Below are 24,921 nucleotides of genomic sequence, written 5' to 3' on the forward strand. Positions count from 1 at the left end.
GCTCAATTTCACAACCTGCCTTTGTGTTTTTGTGGGTTCTCTCTCACCCACCCTTTTTCCTGTTTGAAACTCACTTTACAGGGTATTAAAAGGGGAGGATTTGTCAACCAGAGGCCCAAACCAAACATCACATTAAGATCTGACGGAGTCACTCGATTCATCGGGAACGGAATATCATCGGCCTTTGACCATGGAAGCAAAAAGCACTGTTCACAGCGGGGAGAAACAGTACACGTGCTCTGTGTGTGGACAAGGCTTCAGCCGATCATCCAACCTGGAGAAACGCAAGTGCAGTCACACTGGGGAGAAACTGTGTAAATGTGCGGACTGTGGGAAATGTTTCAACTACCCATCCCAGCTGGAAACACATCGGCGAGTTCACACTGGGGAGAGGCCATTCAGCTGCTCTGAGTGTCAGAAGGGATTCACTCAATTATCCAACCTGCTGATACACCAGCGAGTTCACACTGAGGCGAGACCGTTAAGCTGCTCCGATTGTGGGAAGGGATTCACTCGGTCAGCCGACCTGCTGAGGCACCAGCGAGTTCACACTGGGGAGAGGCCATTCACCTGCTCCGAGTGTGGGGAAGGATTCACTCAGTCATCCAACCTGCTGATACACCAGCGAGTTCACACTGGGGAGAGGCCGTTCACCTGCTCCGATTGTGGGAAGGGATTCCCTCGGTCCTCCCACCTGCTGGCACACCAGCGCGTTCACACCGGGGAGAGGCCGTTCACCTGCTCCGATTGTGGGAAGGGATTCGCTCGGTCCTCCCACCTGCTGAGGCACCAGCGAATTCACGCTGGGGAGAGGCCATTCATCTGCTCTGAGTGTGGGAGGGGATTCACTCAGTCATCCACCCTGCTGAAACACCAGAGAGTTCACAAGTGACTGCAGGGGTGGGATTCTGCTGTTATTGCTGCTGTTAATCACATCCGGACTGAACCATATTCATTCTGACAGTTGGGGTTTGTTTCCGCTGATGTCAATAACTCCTGGAACTGGACTGGAGTTTAATATTTGGGAGAAAGACAAATAAATTCTTGTTGCTTTCAACACATTGGTGTGGATTTCTTTCTTTCCCACCCGAGAGTTTAGCATCACCTGGCTGGAGCTCAGTGAGGACAATCTGGGCGGAGGATCGTAAGGGGGGAGAACTTCAGCCTGGACACAGTCCTTCAGGGTCACACTGAGAGGGGCAAATGGCACTTTGGTCTTTCTAATCACTCTTCATTGACAGCAAAGTCGCCATGCGGGTTCAACTTGACATTGTAAGGTACGGATGATATCCACCCAAGGGTGTTTAAAGAGATGGGACGGGTGCTCTGTCAGCATTTTGCCCATATCTCCATCAGCTCAGTAGAGTCATGGGTTGTTCCCCGAGATTGGAAGGTAGCACTGTGGAAGAACTTTAGTTCACGATATAGGAAGGGGTTAAATTTCTCTCTTCCTTTTAGTAAGTTTAATTCTGTGCTGAGACTGCAGAATCCTGCAAGGCCAGAAAATACTTGATGTCTCTTCTTTGTTAGAAAAGAACAGATAACATGAAAGCTGTACATCTGGTATTTGTATATGTTAAGATACCCCCATTGCCTGGACAAACTGATTTCTCTGATAAGAGGGGCTTTTAGTGATGATCTTGCTGACCCTCGAAAAGATTGAATAATGACGTGACAAGATACTGTTGGGCTGTGTAAACTGACCTTTGTGCCCTGTTTAGAATTGGTAATGTTCCTGAATAATGTAGGTGTCAATTGTAGAGATAAAATTCCTTTTTTCTGTATAAAGATGGAACAAGTTTCTATAGAATTTCAGAGTATTGCCTTGGTAAGGACCAAGCATCTCTCCGAGATATCTCGCCTGTACATATTAAAAGAATCTCTTGAAGCAAGACTCTGAAATCTCCGCTTGAGTTACTTTAACTTAGAAATTTCCTCGACAGTTTCTGGCGTAGTCGGCAGGATCTCTGATAACGAGATCCCAAACGAACAAGTTTAAAAGTAAAAATTGGCTTAAAAGAAAAAGAGGAATTTTAAAAGGATTTTCCCAGCTTAAGGGGGAAAGTGCCTAGGCTGTCCTAGAAAAGGGGGCAAGCCGCCGAGATCCCGGAAGGGTGAGGCATAGGGTAGCTACCGTAAGAAGCTAAAATAACAAGAAAGCTAAAGGAGACCCGAGCTGAGCCGAAAAGAGACACCGGTGAGCGCTTTGTAAATACTGTGTGTGTATATATTTTTGTGGGCGTGTCTTAACCTCTCGTTTCAGGAAACACCGCGAGAAACTGCACCCGGAGAGAATGGGAAACAGCTCTAGTCGAGCAGGATGCTTGCGTCCAGTTCCTAGAAAAGGGAAGAAAACCGACCCTCCAACTAAAAGAATGAGTATGCAGCGTAAAACTGAAAAAAGGATTCGTAAGGTAGTAAAGCAACGAGAGAAGGTAGGAGATCCAATTGTGCCACCCGGCTCGCCGGCGGACACTGTAATTAAAGAAACAGGAGATGACCGATACGCGGTAACGTTTAGTAGCGATTTATATGGTTGGTCTGATGGGGACTGGCCATATGGAGGAAGTTTTAAATTGTCTTTAATCGAAGAATGGAGGAAAATAACTAAGGAAGGGGGAGGAGACCCTACTTGGGACAAAGATTATATGGATAAATGTTTTATTAAATGGCTAGAGGTTGCAAAAAGACATCAGCCTCCGAAAGTAAAAATATCAGAGAATAAATCAGGAGAGAAAGAAAGGGGGAGCCAATCTGAGAGCTGGTATGGTCCTAAGGTCACAAACAACCCCAGCTCAGGCAGAAGCCGACTCTACCCTCCTCCTCCAAAATCCCCGAGTAATGATAGGAACCACAGCGGTTTTAAAACCCTGGTCTCCGGGAGAGGCCAGAGATATGATCTCTGCAGCCCCAAACCCGGTAAAGAAACCTGTTGCATTTCATAACTGGCTTGAGCAGACCTGTACAATTTATAATCCGCTACCAGGGGATGTTAAACTATTATTACAAGCAGCGTACGGATCTTCCTGGCAGGGAGTAAAAGATATGTTCCATATCCCGCCCGGAGAAGAAGGGGATTGGAGAGCTAATAATGATTTGCTAAATGAAGGAAACGAATCTTTAACACACTGGCTACAGAATAGAGGACGGAATGCAATTCTACAAGGGGCTAGACAACATGGGGATATAGGGGAGGTTACTCGCTGTTTGCAGAAAGCGGAAGAATCAATGATAGATTTCGCAGCCAGGTGGAAAAATAGCTGGGAGGAGTATGCAGGAATACCCTTGGATACGAATGAACCTTTAGCAGTACAAACACTGCTGAACTGCATGTTACCACAGCATGCAAAGACCTACAAAATTAAAGTTTTAGATTGGCAAGGAAAAACCTGGAAAGAGACAGTCACTGTCTTGGCAAACATGGACAGGGAGGGATTGTTCAATTACGTAAGTAAAACCAAAGCAACAGGTCAATATTACCAGCAGAGAGGCGGAGGGCAGGCGCAGAATCGAGGGGGATTTAGGGGTAGAGGAAGAGGAAGAGGACAGTGGTCACAGCGAGATCGCTCTCAAGATGAGTGTAGAAATTGTGGAAGAATAGGGCATTGGGCTCGCGACTGTAGATGCCCGCCCAAACAGAATAGAGGGTCGCAAGGGAACTTTTCCGAACCTCCACCTCCACCAGCCCCTCAATTTTCCTTTTCTAACCCCAATCCGTATCAATCAGCATAGGGATGCCCCAGAGGCATAACGGTACAGGCAGCGACTCTTCGCTTATCAACGGACATAGAAGAAAATCCCTTAGCAATACTAAAAGTAGGAAACACTTATGTAAAGTTCCTGGTGGATACCGGCGCCACTATGTCCTCTGTACCGCCCTCTGTGGGATTACCCGTAAGCAACACCACTGTTTTAAGCATGGGTGTGGCCGGCGTCCCCTTGAAAGATTTTTTATCCGAACCTACTAAATTGACAATTGAAGGACAACAAGTTAATGACGAAACCCTGATAGTCTCTAAGACAACGCCTCTCCCTCTATTAGGAAGACAGACTTTGTGCAAACTAGGAGCCACAATATATTGCACAAAGGAAGGGATGTTTATGGAGATCCCTCCAAATAACATTCATCAGTTCTTTAATGGGATAGAAAGAGAGAAAGAGGAAAAGAATGAAGAAAGTGCTGCCCTTTATAGTTGGCAACTGAGTGGCAACTTCTACTCCCCCCTGATAAAAGAGGCAGTGGAAAACTTAAAGATTAAAATTGACCCTAATATTAAAGAGTTATTGTATATCATCTTAACAAGCTTTGAGGCAGTTCAGCTTCACTGTACAGCCTGGTATACTCGACACAGGGCTGAAGACTATCAGCGCTTTGTGCAACCGTTCTTAAATAAAAACGAAGTAATAGAAGCTACTCCCCACATTTATTTCGGATCTGAAGGGTTGGGGGTGGCCGTGGAGCTAACACCGTTACAACAAAAACGATTTAAAGAAGAAAATACGACACCCCATCTGACATTGGCTGTAAAGCCCCCAGCAAAACCTAAAGACATGGGCGGGATGATCTTAGACATAGAAGAGAAAAGACAGCGACCAGGTTATCAACCATGGGCGATGATAGAACTGCAGGATATACGGCTAGAATTTATCACCCGTGACAGAGGAATTCTCCACTGGGAGAGAAAAGGGCACGATGCTACGTTTGAAAAACAGCAACCCCCCGGACAAACTAGCCCTAACATACCAATGGCACTGAGTCAAGTGTCCCCCGAACTCTGGGCTAAACATAAAAACCATGTTGGACAAGTCTATTCTGCGGTGCCCCATAGGGTCCCCACCTAAAGTGGAATGGACCCCTGAGAGGGAAGAAGCATTTAAACAGTTAAAAAAAATGCTATTACTAACGCTCCAGCATTGGGACTTCCGAACTATTCGAAACCTTTTCAAATGTATGTGAATGAAAAAGAAGGATTCGCAACAGCAGTGTTAACCCAAGAACATGGTGGGGGAAATAGACCAGTTGCTTATTATTCGGTAATGCTCCCCCCAGTAGTACGAGGAATGCCTGCTTGTCTGCGTGCTGTAGCCGCTACTGCGGTCATGGTGGAAAAATCAGTACCAATTGTATTGGACTATCCGTGCACTGTTATCACCGCGCATGCGGTGCTGTTATTGTTGAATTCCGCAGCAACTCAGCATTTCACAGCATCCCGAAGGACAGGCTACGAGGTGCTGCTGTTGTCACACCCTAACTACACTTTTCGCCGTGCGCCTGCAGTAAACCCTGCTGTTTTTGTTCCTACCAGCTCCACTAGAGAAATAGAGGACCCAGACCAGCACGACTGTCTGTCAACAGTGGAGATGGCTACCATGCCTAGACCAGATTTGCTTACGGAACCAATGGACAATCCCGATCTCATTCTTTATACAGATGGGTCGTCTCACAGACCATCAGACAATTTGCTCCTGGCAGGCTATGCTATTGTGAACCCATATGAAATTGTTGAGGCATTTGCCTTGCCCCCCGGAACCTCGGCACAGGCAGCTGAATTGTTCGCCCTAACTAGAGCATGTATATTAGCTAAAAAATCAATCTTCTAATATATATACCGATTCAAGATATGCATTTGGTGTAGTCCATGATTTTGGACAACTATGGAAAAACAGAGGCTTCATCACCTCTGGCGGGAAGCATATTAAGCACTCACAATTAGTGCTTAACCTGATAGATGCCATTCAATTGCCAAAAAGGGTTGCTGTTATTAAATGCGCAGCCCACACAACTGGTGAAGATGAAGTATCAATAGGAAATAGGAGGGCCGACGAGGCGGCCCGACGAGCCGCTTTGGAACAGACGTGCTGCCTACAGGCAGCCTCAGTCTCCCCTCTGCCAACACTGAGCACCCAACAACTTGAAATAGCACAGCAACAAGTTACAGTGCAGGAAAGAAAAACATGGGAGAAACAAGGATGTTTTTAAAAAAATATCTGGACCCATCCTGACGGACGAACTGTATGTCCCAGGTCTTTGTTTTTGCCCTTGTCTCGCCTAGCTCATGGTCAGGCTCACATGGGCAAAGGAGGGATGATACATGCTATCAATGCGCAATGGTATGCACCAGGAATAACAGTAATAATTGAGAAAATTGCTAAAACCTGCCAAATTTGCCAACAAAACAATAGAGGAAAGACGCCTGCAGAATATGACCATCTACCCCAACCAAGCATGCCCTTTGAAAATTTGCAAATTGATTTTGTCCACATGCCTCCAGTATTAGGCTTTAAGTATCTATTAGTAATAGTAGATATGTTTACAAGGTGGGTAGAGGCATATGCAACAAGGAAGGATGATGCCCGAACAGTAGTGAAGATCCTATTTAAAGAAATAGTGCCAAGATATGGGATACCTATGGGAATCAACAGTGACAGAGGAACACATTTTACAGGAAAAATAGTGCAGAATCTAGCCGAAGCGCTAGGTTTCCAGTGGAAATTGCACATACCGTATCAACCTCAGTCCTCAGGCATGGTGGAAAGAGTCAATGGAGTGATAAAGTCCACCCTTACTAAAGTATGTCAAGAAACAGGACTAAAATGGCCAGATGCCCTTCCATTGGTACTATATACCATAAGAAACCAAAAGAACCGAAATACTGGTTTGACACCCCATGAAGCCTTATTAGGAAGGCCAATGCCTACTGGTGTGAAACCGCCACTAGGAGCAGAAAAGGTAGCATTAATTTGGAATGACGAAAAGTCGCTAAAATATGCTCAGGCCATGTGTGAAATAGCGAGAAGCCTGCATGAGCGAATAAAACAGACCCAAGTACCTCCGTCAGAGGGAAACATGCACCCTTTCAGGCCGGGAGAGCAAGTATTAGTGAAAACTCTAAACAAGGAATCTTTTTCTCCTAGGTGGAAGGGACCATATCAGATAATCCTCACAACAAGAACCGCCCTGAAACTGGAAAAACATCCAAATTGGATACATGCCACCCGATGTAAATACTACCTTCCAGACGAAACACAGCAAGAAGAAGAAATACCGAGCTAGGGCGGACACACCCCGAAAAGAACTGTACTCATCCCCTTTTGTTTCTACCGAGACAGGCTGGACTAAGAGCATAATACCCCGAAGTATCAAGCTAGATGTCAGAACTTGCCTGTATACCAATTTGGGTCTTTATCTTGTAGATCACTGTTACTATTGTACTAGTAAGCTATTATTTTAACGAATTGGTTCAGGAGCATTATAGAAGAAAACAAAGGGAGGAAGATGAGGAAGGACTCCTGGCAAAACTATCAGGGGACACTGGGTATGTTAATCCTTCTGGCAGTGGGAAGAGTTAAAACAGAAGAAAGGTTTATAAAAGAAGGTAAAATATGGAAAGGAGAAATGGCCTGGGGCACGATTGACAAAGCAGGACAGCAGGACACTTATGTATGTTCGGAAAAAGAGGATTGCAAAGTGGGGAACTTCACAGTAAGGTGTGAGGCCTGCGGAATGACATGCCTGACCAGCAAGGAAATAGCTGAGAGCCAAGAAACTAATGGCACGTTTTGTGACCCCGAAGAAGATTGTCATTTTAAAATAGAAAACAGAGGATGGGTAAAGTGCATGAACCGTACAAAAAAGAGATCCGGGCCATTTAAAACGGATATTGACCACCTGCATATCGGTAGTAAGATCCCCAGGTATAGTAAATTTAACCATACAAATCCTATATCCGCTAAGGGAGAGGGATGGTTGCAACACGACCAGTGTTGGAGTCACACTGGACCGATCCTTGAGAAAAAAGCGAGACGTGCTGGGAACTGTATTAGGTGGGGTAGGAGTAGGAATGGGAGCCTTGAACACAATAGATATAGAGACCCTGCAAAACAAAATCCAGGTTGTAGGAGGACTAATAGGAGAAAGTATAGAGTTGAGAAACGCGTGGGATGAAGGGCTACAGCAACTACAGGTATCTGGCTACATAACAGACAAGTAATGAACCTAGTAGAAAAAATAGAGCAGAAAAATGTGATCGTGAAAGGAAGGTTAAACAGAATAGAGGGACAGTTAGATGACTATAATGAAAAAGAATGTTTAGAGATGAGACCTTACCCCGAGGGGTATGAGCCTCCCTTTTCTTTCTAAGAAGGAAAGCATGTTGATCATTAAAGATAAAAGATCAACAAGGAGGGAGTTGTGGAAGAACTTTAGTTCACGATATAGGAAGGGGTTAAATTTCTCTTTTCCTTTTAGTAAGTTTAATTCTGTGCTGAGACTGCAGAATCCTGCAAGGCCAGAAAATACTTGATGTCTCTTCTTTGTTAGAAAAGAACAGATAACATGAAAGCTGTACATCTGGTATTTGTATATGTTAAGATACCCCCATTGCCTGGACAAACTGATTTCTCTGATAAGAGGGGCTTTTAGTGATGATCTTGCTGACCCTCGAAAAGATTGAATAATGACGTGACAAGATACTGTTGGGCTGTGTAAACTGACCTTTGTGCCCTGTTTAGAATTGGTAATGTTCCTGAATAATGTAGGTGTCAATTGTAGAGATAAAATTCCTTTTTTTCTGTATAAAGATGGAACAAGTTTCTATAGAATTTCAGAGTATTGCCTTGGTAAGGACCAAGCATCTCACCGAGATATCTCGCCTGTACATATTAAAAGAATCTCTTGAAGCAAGACTCTGAAATCTCCGCTTGAGTTACTTTAACTTAGAAATTTCCTCGACACACTTCAACTGGGGCAGGGATACACTGGACCGGGGTAAGGCACTTCAACTGGGGGAGGGATTCCCTGGGACTGGAGGAAAGGCACTTCAACTGAGGGAGGGCTACACTGGGTCTGGAATAAGACACTTCAAATGGGGGAGGCATAAACTGGGACTGGGCTAAGGGCACTTCAACTGGGGGAGGGATACACTGGGATTGGGGTAAGGCACTACGGTTGGGGTTGGCATGCACTGGGACTAGGGTAAGGCACTTCGGCTGGTGGAGAATATACTGGGGCAGGGGTAGGGTAATTCGGTTGGGGGAGGCATGCACTGGGATGTGGGTAAGGCATTTCGGCTGGGCAAGGCATGCACTGCGACTGGGGTAAAATACATTGGCTGGAGGTGGCTTGCACTCAGACTGTGGCAAGGCACTTCGGCTGGGGGAGGCATGCACTGGGACTGGGGTAAGGCACTTTTGTTGGGGGAGGTGTGCACTTGGACTGGGTAAGGCACTTTGGCTGGGATAGGCATAAACTGCGACTGGTTTAAGGCACTTTGGTTGGTGGAGGCATATACTGGGACTGGGACAAGGCATTTTGGCTGGGAGAGGCATGCACTGGCACGGGTGTAAGGGACTTCGGCTGGCAGAGGTGTGCACTCGGAGTGGAGTAAGGGACTTCAACTGGTGGAGGCATACACTGGGACTGCGGTTAGGCATTTCAACTGGGAGAGGCATGCACTGGGACTGGGGTAAGGCACTTCATCTGGGGATGGATACAGTGAGATGGGGTAAGCACTTTGGCTGGGGGACGCATATACTGGGACTGGGGTAGGGTACTTTGGCTGACGGAGGCATGCATTTGCACTGAGAAATGCTACTTCGGCTGGGGGGGCATATATTGTGACTTGGGTAATGCACTTCGGCTCGGAGAAACATGCACTGGGACTACAGTAATGCACTTCAACTGGTGGAGGGATACACTGGGACTGTGGTAAGGCACTTCAACTGGGGGATGCTAACACTGGGACTGGGCTAAGGCACTTCAACTGGTGGAGGCATGCACTGGGACTGGGGTAAGGCACTTCAACTGAGGAAGGGATAAACTGGGACTGGGGTAAGGTATGTCAGCTGGGGGAGGCATTCACTTGGACTGTGTTAAGGCACTTCGGCTGGGGGAGGCATATACTTGGACTGGGGTAAGGCACTTCGGCTGGGGGAGGCATATACTTGGACTGGGGTAAGGCACTTCGGCTGGGGGAGGCATGCACTGGGACTGCAGTAAGGCACTTCGGCTGGGGGAGGCATATACTTGGACTGGGGTAAGGCACTTCGGCTGGGGGATGCTAACACTGGGACTGGGATAAGGCACTTTGGCTGGGGGAGGCATGCACTGGGACTAGGGTTAGGCACTTTGGCTGGGGAAGGCATATACTGGGATTAGGGTAAGGCACTTCGGCTGGGGGAGGCATGCACTGGGACTGGGGTAAGGCACTTCGGCTGGGGGATGTTTATACTGGGACTGGGGTAAGGCACTTCGGCAGTGGGAGCATATACTGGGACTGTAGTAAGACAATTCGGATGAGGGAGAAATGCAATGCGACTGGATTCAGCCACTTTGGCTGGGGGAGGCATGCACTCTAACTGGGGAAAGGCACTTCGAGTGGGAGAGGCCTGCACTGGGACTGGGGCAAGGCACTTCGGCTGGGGGAGTCATGGACTGGGACTGGGACTGGGGTAAGGCACTTCGAGTGGGGGATGCCTGCACTGGGACTGGGGTAAGGCACTTTTCCTGGGGGAGGCATATACTGGGACAGTGCTAAGACACTTCGGCAGGGAGAGAAATGCAATGGGACTAGGGTAGGGCACTTCGGCTGTGGGAGGCCTGCACTGGGACTTGGGTAAGGCACGTCGGCTGGTGGCAGGTGGACTTGGACTGGGAAAGGCACTTCAGCTGGAGGAAGCATACACTGGGACTGGGGTAAGGCACTACAGCTGGGGGAGGGTTGCACTGTGACTGGGATAAGGCACTTCGGCTGGGGGAGGCATGCACTGTGACTGGGATAAGGCACTTCGGCTGGGGGAGGCATATGTTGTGACTGGAATAAGACACTTCAGCTGGGGGAGGCATGCACTCTGACTGGGGTAAGGCACTTTGGCTGGGGAGGCATGCACTGCGACTGGGATAAGGCACTTCGGCTGGGGGAGGCATATGTTGTGACTGGGGTAAGATACTTCAGCTGGGGGAGGCATGCACTCTGACTGGGGTAAGGCACTTCGGCTGAGGGAGGCCTGCACTGGGACTGGGGTCAGGCACTTCAGCTGGCGGAGGCCTGCACTGGGAATGGGGTAAGGCACTTTGGCTGTGGGAGGCATATACTTGGACGGTGGTAAGACACTTTGGCGGGAGGAGAAATGCAATGGGACTAGTGTCAGGCACTTCTGCTGGGTGAGGCATGCACTGGGACTGGGTAAGGCATTCCGCTGGGGGAGGCATATCTTGGGACTGGGGGAGGCATGTACTGCAACTAGGGTAATGCACTTTGACCAAGGGAGGCATGCACTGGGACTGGGGTAATGCACTTCAGCTGGGGGAGGCATGCATTGGGATGGGGGCAAGGTACTTTGGCTGGCCCTTGCTATCTTATGGGGAGCTCTGTCCTCTGTCGCTTCAGGAAGTCAAAGTGGATCAAGTTACAATTTGCAAAGTCAGTGAGACCTTGGGATGGGCGGTTCCAGTTACACATTCCAGTGAAATCTCAGGGTGTGGCTTATCCTCCAAGGGACCAATCATAGACAAATGGTGCGGCGTGGTGGCCATTTTGGAAGTACAAATAAGCGCGTTCTTTATTAACCCGCTCCCTCCCAACGCCCATCTCTCACCTGCTGACTCACCCACTGTGCATGCTCAGCTCACACTGCCTGGCTGATTGACGGCAGCTCCCGACCAATAGGGAGAGTGGGGGCGGGGCTGGAGGACCAGGCAGGCGGTTGATCCTCCAACCAATCACAGTGTACGAGAGGTGGGGCTTGCAGCCCCCAGTGGGCGGGGCTGGGTCTGGATCTCGCTCATTGGCTGAAACTCTGCCCCATTGTTAAAGCTGATTGCCCTCAAACTCCAGGAGGAAATGGGACATTTTTGTCGTGGCTTTAAACAGATGGAACTCTGTGGGGTGGAGGAAACATTGCAGCATTTGGTAGTGACATGGATTCATTCAGGCCAGACAGTGGGGATTATTTCTGGAAGTAACACAGTGTAGTTGTTTCTGTTGAAACAGATGAAACCCTGTCGTTGTGCAGCAACCACACTTCTCGTGTCCTGGTCAATCACGTGTGCAACAAGTGTCGTCATGGAAGTAAAGGATGGTATCAAATTGGAAAAAATGGCAGATAATGTTGTGAAGGACAGTGGAAGGCCAGAGGATTGGGAATTTTTAGAAACCTGCAAAGGACGACTAAAAAATGAAAAAGACAGAGAAGATAGCAGATGAGAGCAAACTAGCAAGAAATATAAAAACAGACAGTAAGAGCTTCTACAGGGACATAAAAAGGAAACGAGTATCTAAAGTAAACATTGCTCGCTTAGAGGATGACATTGGAGAATTACTAATGGGAAACACGGAAATGGCAGAGATTTTGAATGAATATTTTGTATTAGGCTTCACGGTAGAGGACACTAAATACATCCCAACAGTTGCTAACCAAGGAGCTATTGCGGAGGGGGAGTTGGGGGGGATGACTTAAAACAATCACTATCACTGCAGATAAAGTGCTAATCAAACTAATGTGACTAAAGGTGGACAAGTCCTCTGGACCTGATGGCATGCATCCTCAGGTCTTAAAATAATTAGTTGCAGAGATAGTGCATGCATTAGTTGTAATCCACCAAAATTCCCTGAATTCTGAAGAGGTCCCAGTGGACTGGAAAACTGCAAATGTAACATGCCTATTCAAGTAAGGAGGGAGACAGAGAGCAGGAAACTATACATCAGTTAGCTTACCATCTGTCAGTGGGAAATACTCGAGTTCATCATTAAGGAAGTACTAGCAGGACATTTAGAAAACCATACTGCAGTTAGGCAGAGTTAGCATGGTTTTATGAAAGGGAAATCATGTTTGACAAATTTGCTGTAGTTGTTTAAGGATGTAACGAGCAGAGTGGATAAGGGAGAATCATTTGATGTTGTATATTTTGATTTCCAGAAAGCATTCAATAAGGTGCCACACAAAATATTACTGCACATGCTAAGAGCTCATGGGGTTGGGTGTAATATATCAGCATGAAGAGAGGATTGCTGAACTAACAGAAAACAGAGAGTCCGGATAAATGGGTCATTTTCAGGTTGGCAAACAGTAACTAGTGGGGCGCCGCAGTGATAAGTACTGGGGCCTCAACTAATTACAATTTATATTAATGACTTGGATGAAGGGGCCGAGTGTAACATAACCAAATTTGCCGATGGTACAAAGATAGGTGGAAAAGCAAGTTGTGAGGAGGACGCAAAGAATCTACAAAGGGATATAGATAGGTTCAATGAGTGGGCAAAAATCTGGCAGATGGACTATAATGTGGTAAAATATCAGGTGATTTCCTTTGGTAGGAAAAAAAAGCAAATTATTATTTAGATGTGGACGATTATAAAATGCTGTTATACAGAGAGATCTGGGGATTCTTGTGCATGAAACTCAAAATGTTTGCATGCAGGTACAGCAATAATCAGGAAGGCAAACTGAATGCTGGCCTTTATTGCAAAGGGGATGGAGTCTAAAAGTAGGGAAGTCCTGCTACAACTGTAAGACCACACCTGGGCTACTGCGCACAGTTTTGGTCTGGACTTGTCTCCATTCTCGTGCCGAGAGGATTGATCCACCCAGATGGGAACAACAACATTTGGGTACACTGATTCCCCACCAATTCTCATTCCCCTTCTTTCTGGTGGATATGGAGGGGCCACTGTGTGTAATGAGCAAGGCATTAAGAATTGTCAGCAAGCTCTTTCCAATTGGAGATTTTATTCAGTGGAAACTTTCACACACTATTGTAGATTTTGTACCAAAGATCAATTTAGGATTAAAGTAAAAGTTCATAACTTTATTGCAAAGTAAATTTCTGTTGAGAATTGCTGAATTAAGGGGAAAGATAACCCACAGTGTTTCTTAAATGGACACTGCATCCCTGAGAACACAATCAGCAATATATCCAGAATATTAAAATCCAGCCCAGTTATCGGGTTATTAACATCAACAGAAACAAACCCCAACTGTCAGAATGAACATGGTTCAGTCGGGATGTGATTAACAGCCTCAATAACAGTAGAATCCAACTCCTGCAATCACTTGTGAACTCGCTGGTGTTTCAGCAGGTGGGATGCCTGAGTGAATCCCTTCCCGCACTCCGAGCAGGTGAACGGCCTCTCCCCAGTGTGTACTCGCTGGTGTCTCAACAGGTCGGATGACTGAGTGAATCCCTTCCCACACTCCGAGCAGGTGAACGGCCTCTCCCCAGTGTGTACTCGCTGGTGTCTCAGCAGGTCGGATGACTGAGTGAATCCCTTCCCACACTCCGAGCAGGTGAATGGCCTCTCCCCAGTGTGAACTCGCTGGTGTGTCAGCAGGTTGGATGAACAAGTGAATCCTTTACCACACTCATAGCAGGTGAACGGCCTCTCCCCAGTGTGAACTTGCTGGTGTGCCAGCAGGTTGGATGAACAATTGAATCCCTTCCCACACTCCGAGCAGGTGAACGGCCTCTCCTCAGTGTGTACTCGCTGGTGTGACTGCAGGATGGATGGCCGAGTGAATCCCTTCCCACACTCAGAGCAGGTGAACGGCCTCTCCCCAGTGTGAACTCGCTGGTGTGTCAGCTGGTTGGATGAACAAGTGAATCCCTTCCCACACTCATAGCAGGTGAACGGCCTCTCCCCAGTGTGAACTCGCTGGTGTTTCAGCAGGTTGGATGAACAAGTGAATCCCTTCCCACACTCCGAGCAGGTGAACGGCCTCTCCCCAGTGTGAACTCGCTGGTGTTTCAGCAGGTCGGATGACTGAGTGAATCGCTTCCCACACTCAGAGCAGGTGAACGGCCTCTCCCCAGTGTGACTGTGTTGATGAATTTCCAGGAGAGATGGTGATCTGAATCCCTTCCCACAGTCCCCACATTTCCACGGTTTCTCCATGGTGCGGGTATCCTTGTGACTCTCCAGGTTGGACGATCAGTTGAAGCCTCGCCCACACACACAACACGTTTACAGTTTCTCCCCGCTGTGAATGGTGCGATGTTTCTTCAGACTGTGTAACTGGTTAAAGCTCTTTCCACAGGCAGTGCACTGGAACACTCACTCGGGTATGTGTGTCTCAGTGCTTTTCCAGTCACACTGATATTTGAAATCTTTTCGCACAGACAGAACAGACAAACATTTCTCCTTCCACTTTCAAAGGCCGATGATATTCAGGTCCTGATGAATCGATTGACTCCATCAGATCTTGACGCGATGTTTAGTTTGTGTTTCCTGTCTGAAAATCTCCCCTTCTAATACGATGTAAAAGGAGATAACAAAACTCATCACTGTCAGTACAAGACACAAATTCAGGATATACACATCTAGTTTCCATTTAACATTCTTTCCTCTCTTTTTCTTCCAAAGCTGTAAATCCCTGTCCCACACATTGTCCCTCCTGCAGCACTGAAATCCAAATCAACACACATTTCTAGCCTGTTTCTCCTCCACTCCCAGTTTTCACCACCAATTCTGGTTGGGTTCAGTTCTACACTCACTGGTTCCCGTCCCTCTCCTCCCCTGAATGTTCTGACTGTGGCTGGGATCAGGTCGACACTCAGATGTTCCCCACTTCCCCTGAAGATGCTGAGTCTGGCTGTGTTCAGTTCCGCACTCACTGGTTCCCCTACCTCTGCTCCCCTGATGGAGCGGTCTCTGGCTGGGGTCATTTCTGCAATCACTGGGTCCTCTCCGTCCCTCCCCTCTTTCCCCACCACTGAAGATGCTGACTCTGGCTGGGTTTAGTTCTACTGTCACTGGTTCCTCTCTCTTGAAGGTACTGACTATGAATGGGTTTAGTTCTACAGTCACTGGTTCCCCTCCCCTGAAGGTACTGACTCTGGCTGGGTTCAGTTCTGGACTCACTGGTTCCCCTCACCTGAAGGTGCTGACTCTGGCTGGGTTCAGTTCTACACTCACTAGTTCCCCTCCCCTGAAGGTACTGACTCTGGCTGGGTTCAGTTCTACACTCACTGGTTCCCCTCCCCTGAAGGTACTGACTCTGGCTGGGTTCAGTTCTACACTCACTAGTTCCCCTCCCCTGAAGGTACTGACTCTGGCTGGGTTCAGTTCTACACTCACTAGTTCCGCTCCCCTGAAGGTGCTGACTCTGGCTGGGTTCAGTTCTACACTCACTAGTTCCCCTCCCCTGAAGGTACTGACTCTGTCTGGGTTCAGTTCTACACTCACTGGTTCCCCTCCCCTGAAGGTACTGACTCTGGCTGGGTTCAGTTCTACACTCACTGGTTCCCCTCCCCTGAAGGTACTGACTCTGGCTGGGTTCAGTTCTACACTCACTGGTTCCCCACACCTGAAGGTACTGACTCTGGCTGGGTTCAGTTCTACACTCACTGGTTCCCCTCCCCTGAAGGTACTGACTCTGGCTGGGTTCAGTTCTACACTCACTGGTTCCCCTCCCCTGAAGGTACTGACTCTAGTTGGGTTCAGTTCTACACTCACTGAGTCCCCTCCCCTGAAGTTGCTGACTCTGGCTGGGTTCAGTTCTGCACTCACTGGTTCCCCTCCCCTGAAGGTGCTGACTCTGGCTGGGTTCAGTTCCAGACACTGACATCATTCACTTTGTTCCTGCACCAAGATGGCCACGCATGCGCTGTGCTGCTCAGTGAATCAAATTGGCGGCGTGAACATGCCTTCCTGCACCAAGATGGCCACCGTTAGCCTGGGCCTGTGACCGGGAGAAAGCCCCAAAGCTGCAACCGCCGATATTCCGGTTATTATTCCGGGCTTGCGGCGAGCACCGATTGTTTATGAAGCCTCCCCGGCTCCCCACTGGTCCATTACTCTGCTCCGTCCCGCTGAAAGGGACACTTCTTGGGAGCCTGTACAAAACGCGTCTCCTCCACCATTACAAGCACCGTGCATGCTCCAAACACAGCCAGGACCCGCGCCTGCGCACTGAGCTCCTGTAGTCTGGGTGCAGCACATTCTCCCCTGCGGGGCATGCTGGGTACATATGACCATGAGAAATTGGAGCAGGACTGGGCCACCCAGACCCCCGGGCCTTCTCCCCATTCAATAAGGTCATGGCTGGTCTGATCATAGGCTCAGCTCCATTCCCTGCCCACTCCCCAGAACCCTTTACTCCCTTATCACTCAAAAATCTGGCTATCTCCGCCTTAAATATATACAATGATCCAGACTCCACTGCTCTCTGGTGCAGAGAATTCCACAGATTTACAACCCTCAGAGAAGAAATTCCTCCTCATCTCAGTTTTAAATCAGTTGAGGAGAAAGATTGCATTTGTGACTAGAACACGATGTACTGAGATTGCATTGGGCACTGAACTATGTTCATTCTGGCAGCTCTTGTTTGTTTCTGGTTATCTTAATAACCTCTATACCTGAACATAAGAACATAAGAAATAGCAACAGGAGTAGGCCATACGGCCCCTCGAGCCTGCTCCGCCATTCAATAAGATCATGGCTGATCTGATCATGGACTGAGTTCCACTTCCCCGCCCGCTCCCCATGACCCATATTCCCATATCGTTTAAGAAACTGTCTATTTCTGTCTTAAATTTATTCAATGGCCCAACTTCCACAGCTCTCTGAGGCAGTGAAGTCCATAGATTTACAACCCTCTGAGAGAAGAAATTGCTCCTCATCTCTCTTTTAAATGGGCGGCCCCTTATTCTAAGATCATGCACTCTAATTCTATTATCAGTGGAAACATCCTCTCTGCATCCACCTTATCAAGCCCCCTCATAATCTTATACGTTTTGATAAGATCACCTTTCATTCTTCTTAATTCCAGTCAGTAGAGGCCCAACCTGCTTAATTGTTCCTCATAAGTCAAACCCCTCATGCCCAGAATCAACCTAGTGAACCTTCTCTGAGCTGCCTCCAAAGCAAGTATACCCTTTCATAAATATGGAAACCAAAACTGCACGCAGTGTTCCAGGTGTGGCCTCACATATAGCTGTAGCAAGATTTTCCTGCTTTTATACCCTATCCCTTTTGCAATAAAGGCCAAGATACCATTGGCCTTCCTGATCACTTGCTGAAACTACATACTATCCTGTTGCATTTCATTCACAAGTATCCCCAGGTCCTGCTGTACTGCAGTACTTTGCAATCTTTCGCCATTTAAACAATATGTTGCTCTTTGATTTTTTTCTGCCAAAGTGCATGACCTCACACTTTCCAACATTATAGTCCATCTGCCAAATTTTTGCTCACTCACTTAGCCTGTCTATGTCCTTTTGCAGATTTGTTGTGTCCTCCTCACACATTGCTTTTCCTTCGATCTTTGTATCAGCAGCAAACTTGGCTATGTTACACTCAGTCCCTTTTTCCAAGTCGTTAATATAGATTGTAAAGCTGGAGATTAATACCCTCTATAAATGTTGAATAAATTATCTTTGTTTCAAACACAGTTTGTTAAATATTTGATTCCTCCATGATCAGAGGAGATTAATTGATGTTCTGTTATGGACTGTTCCCTTTTAGGGCTTTTTCTTAATCTAACTTATATCACTTCTCACCTAGTTCGCTTTCTCGCATATCAAACTCCAAACTTGTTCCATTTGCATACATGATTTGTGGTTGTAGTAGACTTAACTGCCGTGTCTCACTTTAAACTCAGCTGAAATCTTTTGAACCACCCCTTTATTGAACTGTCTTGCATAAGATTTGAAATCCGTTACTTTCTAGATCAGTTAACCGGTTTTTGAAACCAATTGAATATTAAAAACTCATCCACACATTTTGCACGTGATAGCCTGTGAAATATTCTGATATTTGAAATCATCATTACCACAAGCTCCGTTCCCTAGTGACCGACTCCATCCCTCTCCCCAACTTCTGTCTGAGCCTGAACCAGACTGTTCACAACCTTGGTGACATACTTAACCCTGAAATAAGTTTTTGACCACATATCCACAAAATAACTAAGAATGCCTATTTCCACCTCTGTAACATCGCCCATCTCCGCTCATGCCTCAGCTCATCCACTGCTGAAGCCCTCATCCATGCCTTTTTTTACTTCTGGACTTGACTATTCCAATGCACTCCTCCCACATCCTGACCTACATAAACTAGTGTTGATCCAAAACTCGGCTGCCCATGTCCGAACTCGCCCAAGTCCAGCTCACCCATCACCCCTGTGCTCGCTGACCTACAGTGAAGCAATGCCTTGATCTCAAAATTCCCACTCACACTGCCCCCACAACATCCCCACCTCCCCGCCGCTCCCGCCCATGAGATATCAGTCTTTCTGAGTATCCCTGATTATAATTGTTCAACCATTGGTGGCTTTTGTGGCTGTGCCTTCTGTTGCCCAGGCCTCAATTCTGGAACATCCAGCCTAAACATTTCTGTCTAACTCCTGCTGTACCTGCCCTGGCAGTTTTTGATGGGATAGTGTAGAGCACGTTTTTCTCTGTATCTACTCTGTGCTGTATCTTCGCTCAGAGTGTTTGACGGGACAGTGTAGAGTGATTTTTACTCAATATGTAACCCGTGTTGTTCCTGCCCTGGGTGTGTTTGATCGGACAGTGTAGAGGGAGATTTACTCTGTATCTAACCCGTGCTGTACCTATCCTGGGAATGGTTAATGGAACAATGTAGAGGGATATTTACTTTGCATTATAATCCTTTGTGTACCTGCCATGGAGTGGCTGATAGGACAGTGTAGAGGGAATTTACTCTGTATCTATCATTTGTGTACTTGCCCTGGGAATGTTTGCTGGGACAGTGTACAGGGAACGTTACTCTGTTTGTACCCAGTGCTGTACGTGCCCGAGGAGTGTTTGATGGACAGTGTAAAGGGAGTTTTACTCTGTATCTAACCCGTGCTGTACCTGTGATGGGAGTGTTTGATAGATCAGTGTAGAGGGAACTTTCTTCTGTATCTAACCTGTGTTGTACCTGCCCTGGGAATGTCTGGTTGAACATTATAGAGGGAGATCTCCTCAATATCTAATAAATGCTGTATCTGCCCTGGGATGTTAGAGGGAGATGTACTCTGTGTCTAACCTGTACTGTACTTGCCCTGGGAACTGTATAGCGGAAGCTTTGGTCTGTATTTAATCCATGTTGTACCTGCCCTGGGAGAGTGTGATGGGACAGTGTATTGGGATCCTTACTGTGTACCTACTCATATCCGTTATACTCCTTGGAGGACGAAATGTGCACTGTGACTCCGGGAGGAGCTCCTCAGCCGGAGTGACTGGAGTGCATCATCACCCCCAGCAACCAAATTTTAATTTGATTTAAGTTTAATGTCCAAAGTTTAATTGGTTTATTTTGTTGGTTATAGTGCCCCCCACCCCAGCTTTAATCTGGGGCACTTGATTTACAGATCAACAATGAAATAGTTGTGCTATACCTGCCCTGGGATTTTTTTATTGGAACAGTGTAGAGGGAGAAATTACTCTGTAATTATCCCGTGCTGTTCCTGCCCTGGAGTGTTTGTGGGACATGTACTCCATATATGCTGTAGCGGCCCTCGTCTGTTTGTTGCGACAATGTTGAGGGAGCTTTATTCTGGATATAACCCATGCTGTACCTGCCCTGGGACTGTTTAATGGGACCGTGTCGAGAGAGATTTACTCTCTGTTTGAACCGTGCTGTACTTCACCTGAGAGTATTTAATGTGGCAGAGTAGAGTAGCGGGAGCTCTACACTGTATCTAACCCATGTATCACATCATGGGCCATCCCAACCTGCGAGAGAACATCTCCACAGGTTGGGGCTATAAAAAGAGCAGGAGCGAGCCACTGCAGCTTCAGTGTGAGCTGACACAAATGTGTGACGCTTCGAGGTAGATGACTGGGTGACATCATCAGGCCCCAGATTGCCATTTGGATTGCCATGAGCAGGAGCATCGGCAGGGCCCTGGTACAGCAGAGGAACATGGAAGGATGTGCTGGACTTGTGACGAGTGATCGGGGCAGAGGAGTGATGAGGGAGCATGCCTGAGATTTGGTGAGTGATCGTGATGGAGGTTTAGCGAATGTTTGGTGCAGAGATGGGGCAGGAGATCGTGGCGGAGGTGCGGTGAGTGTTTTTTTGGAGGAGGAGTGGTGAGAGATCGTGGCGGAGGTGAAGCGAATGTTTGTGGTGGAGGAGTCGTGAGAGATCGTGGCGGAGGTGCAGCGAATGTTTGTGGTGGAGGAGTCGTGAGAGATCGTGGCGGAGGTGCAGCGAATGTTTGTGGTGGAGGAGTGGAAAGAGATCGTGGCGGAGGTGCGGCGAGTGTTTTTTTGGAGGGGGAGCGGAGAGGGATCGTGGCGGAGGTGAAGCGAATGTTTGTGGTGGAGGAGTGGCGAGAGATCGTGGCGGAGGTGCGGCGAATGAGGGTACCGGGTGCAAAAGAGGCGAGAGCCCAGGGGCAGCACGGACCAGCCCACACTGTTATATTTGTGCACACTAGCTCCGTACAGCAAAACAGGTCTCCAGTAATCCTGATTAACCCTTGCCACTGGACCAATCCTAGCTCTGTCATGCCCGTGTCGTGGCTGGTGTGCAACGGTCACCACACGTTAAAAACAATCCACCCATCGGCATCTTCCACCTCCTCAATTGGAGGTCAGGACTGGAACATTGGGTCCTTCATTGAAACATCTGTGAACTCATGTGGAAGCAAATCATCCTCGTTCGAGGGGCCAGCTATGATCATCTAACCCGTGCTTTACCTGCCCTGGGCTTGTTCAGAACAGTGTAGAGGGAGATTTATTCTGTATCTATCACATGCTGTAGTTTCCTCTGGCACTGACTCTCACTGGGGTACAGTTCCTTTGGCACAGATTTACTGTATATTTAATTCGTGCTGTACCTATCCTGGGAGTGTTTGATAGGATAGTGTAGAGTGAGCTTTATTCATTATCTAACCAATGCAGTATCCACTCTGGAATGCATGGGACAGGTTGAGGGAGATATACTCCATATCTCACCTTGGAATGTCTAGTGGGATAGTGTTGAGGAAGCTTTACTCTGTATCGAAGCAAGGCAAGCCTATCCTTCCTGAGAGAAGGAGACCAAAACAGTGCATAGGACTCCAGGTGTGGTAAGGGAGTGAAGGGTTCTGGGGAGCGGGCAGGGAAGTGGAGCTGAGTCTGTGATCAGACCAGCCATGACCTTATTGAATGGGGAGCAGGCTCGGGGGTCCGGGTGGCCCACTCTTGCTCCTATTTCTCATGGTCTTATGTACCCAGCGTGCCCCACGGGGGAGAATGTGCTGCACCCAGACTATAGGAGCTCAGTGAGCATGCGCTGTGCGTGTAATGGCGGTGGCGACACATTTTGTACAGGCTCCTCAGAAGTGTCCTTTTCAGCGGGACAGAGCGGAGAAATGGACCAGCGGGGAGCCGGGGAGGCTTCATAAAAAAACGATGCCCGCTGCAAGCCCGGAATAATAACCGGAATATCGGCGGTTGCAGTTTCGAGGCTTTCTCCCGGTCACAGGCTCAGGCTAACAGTGGCCATCTTCATTCAGGAAGGCAGGCTCAGCGCTCCGCTATTTTGATTCAGTGAGTAGCAGAGCGCATGTGTGGCCATCTTGGTGCAGGAACAAAGTGAATGATGTCAATGTCTGGAACTGAACCCAGCCAGAGTCAGTACCTTCAGGGGAGGGGAACCAGTGAGTGCAGAACTGAACCCAGCCAGAGTCAGCACCTTCAGGGGAGGGGAACCAGTGAGTGTAGAACTGAACCCAGCCAGAGTCAGTACCTTCAGGGGAGGGGAACCAGTGAGTGTAGAACTGACCCCAGCCAGAGTCAGTACCTTCAGGGGAGGGGAACCAGTGAGTGTAGAACTGAAACCAGCCAGAGTCAACACCTTCAGGGGGGGGGATCCAGTGAGTGTAGAACTGAACCCAGCCAGAGTCAGTAACTTCAGGGGAGGCGGGGGGAAGAGAGAGGGGATAAAAGTTCACTGGTTTGGGGGTAATATATCAGCATGGATGGAGGATTGGCTGACTGACAGAAAACAGAGAGTCAGGATGAATGGTTGTTTCTTGGGTTGACAATCAGTAACTAGTGGGGTGTCGCAGGGATCAGTGCTGAGACTCCAACTATTCACAATCCATATTAATGACTTGGAAGAAGGGACCGAGTGTAACGAAGCCAAGTTTGCTGATGATACAATGATGGGAGGAAAAGCAATGTGTGAGGCAGGGACACAAAACCTGCAAAAGGACATTGGCAGGCTGAGTGAGTGAGCATAAATTTGGCAGATGGAGTATAATTTTGGAAAGTGTGAGGTCAGGCACTTTGGCAGAAAAAAATTAAACAGCAAGTTATTGTTTAAATGTTGAAAGATTGCAAAGTGCTGCAGTACAGCAAGACCTGAGGGTACTTGTGCATGAAACACAAAAGGATAGTATGCAGGTGCAGTAAGTGATCAGGAAGGCAAATGGAATCTTGGCCTTTATTCCAAATGGGATGGAGTATAAAAGCAGGGAAGTCTTGCTACAGCTATACAGGGTATTGGTGAGGCCACACCTGGAATAGTGTGTGCAGTTTTGGTTTCCATATTTATGAAAGAATATACTTGCTTTGGAGGCAGTTCAGAGAATTGTCACAAGGTTAATTCCAGGGATGAGATAGACAGGACAGAGAGAGGTTGTTTCCACTTGTCGGGGAGACTCGAACTTGGGGGCACAGCCTCAAAATATGGGGGAGCCAATTTAAAACCAAGTTGAGAAGGAATTTCTTCTCCCAGAGGTTTGTGAAACTGTGGAATTCTCTGCCCAAGGAAGCAGCTGAGGCTAGCTCATTGAATATATTCAAATCACAGATAGATAGATTTTTAACCAATAAGGGAATTAAGGGTTATGGGGAGCGGGCGGGTAAGTGGAGCTGAGTCCACGGCCAGATCAGCCTTGATCTTGCTGAGTGGCGGAGCAGGCTCGAGAGCCTAGATGGCCTGCTCCTGCTCCTAATTCTTATGTTTTTATAATTCTTATGTTCTTATGTTCTTATTAATGTTGGGGAAGTCCAGAACCAGGGGTCACAGTCTGGGGATAAGGAATAAGCCATTTAGGACCGAGATGAGGAGAGACTTCTTCACCCAGAGAGTGGTGAACCTGTGGAATTCCCTGCCACAGAAAGTTGTTGAGGCCAATTCACTAAATATATTCAAAAAGGAGTTAGATGTCGTCCTTACTACTAGGGGGATCAAGGGGTATAGCGAGAAAGCAGGAATGAGGTACTGAAGTTGCATGTTCAGCCATCAACTCATTGAATGGCAGTGAAGGCTCGAAGGGCCGAATGGCCTACTCCTGCACCTATTTTCTATGTTTCTATGTTTCTATGAGGGGGTTGACTTATGAGAAAAGGTTGGGGTGGGGCCTCTACTCATTGGAATTCAGAAGTATAAGGGGTGATCTTAACGAAATGTGTAAGATTATGAGGGGGCTTGACAAGGTGGATGCAGAAAGGAATTTCCACTGATAATGGGGAGACGAGAACTACAGGGCATAATCTTAGAATAAGGGGCCGCCCACTTAAAAGAAGAAATTTCTTCTTGGAGAGTTGTGGATCTGTGGAATTCACTGCCTCAGAGAGCTGTGCAATCCGGGACATTTAATAAATTTAAGACATAAATAGACAGATTTATAAACGATAAGGGAATAAGTGGTTATGGGGAGCGGACCTGAGTCCATGATCAGATCAGCGATGATGGTATTAAATGGAGGAGCAGGCTCGAGGGGCCAGATGGGCTACACCTCCTCCTATTTCTTATGTTAACCAGTGAGTGCAGAACTGAAACCAGACAGATTCAGCATCTGCATTGGATGAGAGGGGAGCCAGTGAGTTTGGAACAGATTCCAGCCACATTCAGCACCTTAAGGGGAGGAGATCAGTGATTGTAGAATTTGTTCCAGCCAGAGTCGACACCTTTAGGGGAGGAGAGGGAGGGGATCCAGTGAGTGTAGAACTGAACCCAGACAGAGTCAGCACCTTCAGGG

The 24,921-nt window shown here is 47.6% G+C and overlaps 1 protein-coding gene and 1 pseudogene across 2 annotated transcripts in view; one reads left to right on the plus strand and one right to left on the minus strand.

Moving 5' to 3' along the window:
- Positions 1-304: 304 nt before the first annotated feature.
- The window catches only part of LOC139235649 (zinc finger protein 16-like), a 69,537-nt pseudogene continuing 44,920 nt past the window's right edge, over positions 305-24,921 (plus strand).
- LOC139235648 (histone-lysine N-methyltransferase PRDM9-like) overlaps positions 13,738-24,921 on the minus strand; it is a 39,860-nt gene continuing 28,676 nt past the window's right edge. For both annotated transcript variants that reach the window (XM_070866698.1, XM_070866697.1), the window contains one exon: positions 13,738-15,241. In XM_070866698.1, coding sequence (XP_070722799.1) covers positions 14,046-14,888 — 843 coding nt within the window. In that variant the 5' untranslated portion in view covers positions 14,889-15,241 and the 3' untranslated portion in view covers positions 13,738-14,045. The remainder of the gene's footprint in view (positions 15,242-24,921) is intronic.

Source organism: Pristiophorus japonicus, chromosome 23, assembly GCF_044704955.1.
Source record: "Pristiophorus japonicus isolate sPriJap1 chromosome 23, sPriJap1.hap1, whole genome shotgun sequence".
Lineage (NCBI taxonomy): Eukaryota > Metazoa > Chordata > Chondrichthyes > Pristiophoridae > Pristiophorus > Pristiophorus japonicus.